The sequence below is a fragment of the Hordeum vulgare genome, chromosome 1H (genome assembly GCF_904849725.1).
Source record: "Hordeum vulgare subsp. vulgare chromosome 1H, MorexV3_pseudomolecules_assembly, whole genome shotgun sequence".
Classification (NCBI taxonomy): Eukaryota; Viridiplantae; Streptophyta; class Magnoliopsida; order Poales; family Poaceae; genus Hordeum; species Hordeum vulgare.
In genome coordinates this window covers 495,779,981-495,783,597 of record NC_058518.1, presented here as the reverse complement: position 1 = coordinate 495,783,597, position 3,617 = coordinate 495,779,981, and the positions used below count along the sequence as shown (strand labels likewise).

Here is a 3,617-nt window from a genome sequence, read left to right as displayed (position 1 = left end):
AAGCGTAAGTTTGAGACGGAAGGGAACAAGTCACTAGTCCACAACATGTGCTTCAGGCGATCGGACGTCAAAACACACAGTGGCGATCGACACTGACCCTGTGACTCACATGTTTTGCGTTCAAACATGCACGTTTGTTTCCAAAAACATGGTGGGGAAAAGGATCCTCTTGCTCCAGTCCAAGCCTGTCGCTGCTTTCTCCAGCACAAAATGGCTTGCATATATGGAGAAATGTTGAAGAAACAACAGATTGTGTCGATAATCTACTGTCTATATAATGAGCAGCTCCTGCTATGTATCGCCTCCAACCCACCTCTGCTCCTCGTCTTCTCCTTCCTCCCGCCGCCTCTACCGGCTGAGATTTTCTACTTGTACTTGAAACAGTTAACTGCAAGCTGCAACGAGTAGCTGCGTCGTGTGCGTGCACTTCCACATACGTACGGTGTCTCTCCAATGGCGCTCCAAGCTTCGGTACCTTCCGCCTTCCACACTGCCCCGGCCATTGCTCACGCTTCTTGTCGCCGGCAGGTACGAAAATGTCTGGCTGTTAACTTTTGCGTGCAGACGTCCCGTGCCGGTTCGCCGGAGTATGTATTTGATGTATGTGTTGCTGACGGGGTGAGTATGATGGCGCGTGTTTGCAGTTCCAATTGCGTGCGAGCGCTGCTAGCAGCCCCGGCGCCGGCGACGGGAAGGTGGCGATGAGGAAGGAGCCGGCGACGGGTGCGTGGAAGATCGACTACTCCAGCGAGAAGCCAGCGACGCCGCTGCTCGACACCATCAACCACCCCGTCCACATGAAAAACCTCTCCACCACGGTACATATTTTTTGTCCTCCAGCTCTGGCTGCATGCCTATGTGACTGTCTGACATAATACTAGCAGTTAGCTAAACGAATCTGGGTTGGCATGGCAGGACCTGGAGCAGCTGGCCGCGGAGCTCCGGGTGGAGATCGTGCACACGGTGTCCAAGACCGGCGGCCACCTGAGCTCGAGCCTCGGGGTGGTGGAGCTGTCGGTGGCGCTGCACCACGTGTTCGACACGCCGGAGGACAAGATCATCTGGGACGTCGGCCACCAGTCCTACCCGCACAAGATCCTCACGGGGCGCCGGTCGCGGATGCACACCATCCGGAAGACCTCCGGCCTCGCCGGGTTCCCCAAGCGCGACGAGAGCGCGCACGACGCGTTCGGCGCCGGGCACAGCTCCACCAGCATCTCCGCGGCGCTCGGGATGGCCGTCGCGCGTGACCTCCAGGGCAAGAAGAACCACGTCATCTCCGTCATCGGAGACGGCGCCATGACCGCCGGACAGGCCTACGAGGCCATGAACAACTCCGGCTACCTCGACTCCAACATGATAGTGGTCCTCAACGACAACAAGCAGGTCTCCCTCCCGACGGCCACCCTCGACGGTCCTTCCAAGCCAGTGGGCGCGCTCAGCAAGGCTCTCACCACGCTCCAGTCCAGCACCAAGTTCCGGCGGCTCCGGGAGGCCGCTAAGAACGTCACCAAGCAGATCGGCGGCTCGACGCACGAGGTGGCGGCTAAAGTGGACGAGTACGCGCGCGGCATGATGAGCGCCCCGGGCTCGACGCTCTTCGAGGAGCTCGGGCTCTACTACATCGGCCCGGTAGACGGTCACAGCCTCGAGGACCTCGTCACCATCTTCGAGAAGGTCAAGTCCATGCCGGCGACCGGGCCCGTGCTCATCCACATCGTGACGGAGAAGGGGAAGGGGTACCCGCCGGCGGAGGCCGCGGCCGACAAGATGCACGGCGTGGTCAAGTTTGATCCGACGACGGGGAAGCAGTTCAAGACCAAGAGCCCGACGCTGTCGTACACGCAGTACTTCGCCGAGTCGCTCATCCGGGAGGCGGAGGTGGACGACAAGGTGGTGGCGATCCACGCGGCCATGGGCGGCGGCACGGGGCTCAACTACTTCCAGAAGCGGTTCCCGGAGCGGTGCTTCGACGTGGGCATCGCGGAGCAGCACGCCGTGACCTTCGCGGCGGGGCTCGCCGCCGAGGGGATGAAGCCGTTCTGCGCCATCTACTCGTCGTTCCTGCAGCGCGGGTACGACCAGGTGGTGCACGACGTGGACCTGCAGCGCCTGCCGGTGCGCTTCGCGCTCGACAGGGCGGGTCTCGTCGGCGCGGACGGGCCCACGCACTGCGGCGCGTTCGACGTGACGTACATGGCCTGCTTGCCGAACATGGTGGTCATGGCGCCTGCCGACGAGGCCGAGCTCATGCACATGGTCGCCACCGCCAGCGCCATCGACGACCGCCCAAGCTGTTTCCGCTTCCCACGGGGTAATGGCGTGGGCGCCGTGCTGCCTCTCAACAACAGGGGCACCCCCATGCAGGTGGGCAAGGGGAGGGTGCTCGTCGGAGGCAACAGGGTGGCGCTGCTAGGATATGGCACGATGGTGCAGGCATGCCTGAAGGCGGCGGAGGCGCTGAAGGAGCACGGCGTGTTCATCACCGTCGCCGACGCCCGCTTCTGCAAGCCGCTGGACACGGAGCTGATCCGTGACCTCGCCGCCGAGCACGAGATCCTCGTCACCGTCGAGGAGGGCTCCATCGGAGGCTTCGGTTCCCACGTAGCGCACTACCTCAGCCTCAGCGGCCTCCTCGACGGCCCGCTCAAGGTAAACACCATTTTATCCATTTTTTGGCCATTAGAAGAAGACGGAAACATTCCTCCTTGGAAGTTTCAGCTCATGGTTAGATTTGTGGCGTGATGTTCCTGCAGCTGAGATCGATGTTCCTGCCGGACCGGTACATTGACCACGGCGCTGCGGAGGACCAGATGGAGGAGGCCGGCCTCACGCCGAGGCACATCGCCGCCACGGTGCTGTCGCTGCTGGGTCGGCCATTGGAAGCGCTCCACATCAAGTGATTCAGTCAAACAACCAGCATGTGTTGGTGTAACACACCCACACCCACAATGCTGTTGCTGCTCCCTACCCCCTAACAATTACATGGATCTTTGAAGGACTCGACAATGCTACAACACTAGGTAGCTGGAGTTGCCACGACAAAGTCCGTCAGTGTGTGATTCTTGGCATGTTGTAATGCTTCCAAGTGCGGAGCAGATGAGTTGGAGCCTTACTTTGAACCGGAGGATGCATGCATATGCATGCATCTAGTATATGTTCTTCACTTGGGTTTTGTACAGATCAGACCATGTAACGTAATCCCTTGTCTGTTTATGGATGTGCCAGGTTAATTACAACAAGTAAAAGAGCCATCGCATCACGGCTTAAAGATCGCCTCCTGAATTTTGTCCTACTTTAGTGCTTGTTTGGATGGAATCATGGGAATGGATGGGTTAGCAGTGTAGGGCCGTGTCGAGCTTGTTGTTGTAGAGTCCCTTGTGTGTTTGTGTTTTCTTTGTGAATTTGAAGGTTATTGTAGGTTTGTTCTATCTCGCTTATTGTATCTATAAAAGATGTTAGGCTACCCGTCATCCTGGGGGCTTTGCGTTCCCTCCTTCGTCTCGGTCGCACGATCTATTACATTGTACTCCCTCCGTCCCAAAATAAATGTCTTAAGCTTAGTATAACTTTGTACTAGCTCTAATATAAAATTGAAATAGTTATTTTAGGACCAG

The 3,617-nt window shown here is 58.2% G+C and overlaps 1 protein-coding gene across 1 annotated transcript; it reads left to right on the top strand.

Annotated features, from left to right (window-relative positions):
* Window positions 1–298: 298 nt before the first annotated feature.
* Window positions 299–3,274, top strand: LOC123418768 (probable 1-deoxy-D-xylulose-5-phosphate synthase 2, chloroplastic). Its single transcript, XM_045107062.1, has 4 exons — window positions 299–528; window positions 645–818; window positions 916–2,652; window positions 2,757–3,274. Exons 1-4 carry the CDS (start codon window positions 454–456, stop codon window positions 2,901–2,903), a joined length of 2,133 nt encoding a protein of 710 aa, XP_044962997.1. The 5' UTR covers window positions 299–453; the 3' UTR covers window positions 2,904–3,274.
* The last annotated feature ends 343 nt before the right edge of the window (window positions 3,275–3,617 follow it).

Excerpts from the sequence above, each read along its gene's own strand:
- LOC123418768 (XM_045107062.1), top strand. The coding sequence starts at position 454 with ATGGCGCTCCAAGCTTCGGTACCTTCCGCCTTCCACACTGCCCCGGCC. Across the intron at positions 529-644 it reads ACGCTTCTTGTCGCCGGCAG|TTCCAATTGCGTGCGAGCGC; the intron begins GTACGAAAATGT and ends GCGTGTTTGCAG. Across the intron at positions 2,653-2,756 it reads TCCTCGACGGCCCGCTCAAG|CTGAGATCGATGTTCCTGCC; the intron begins GTAAACACCATT and ends ATGTTCCTGCAG.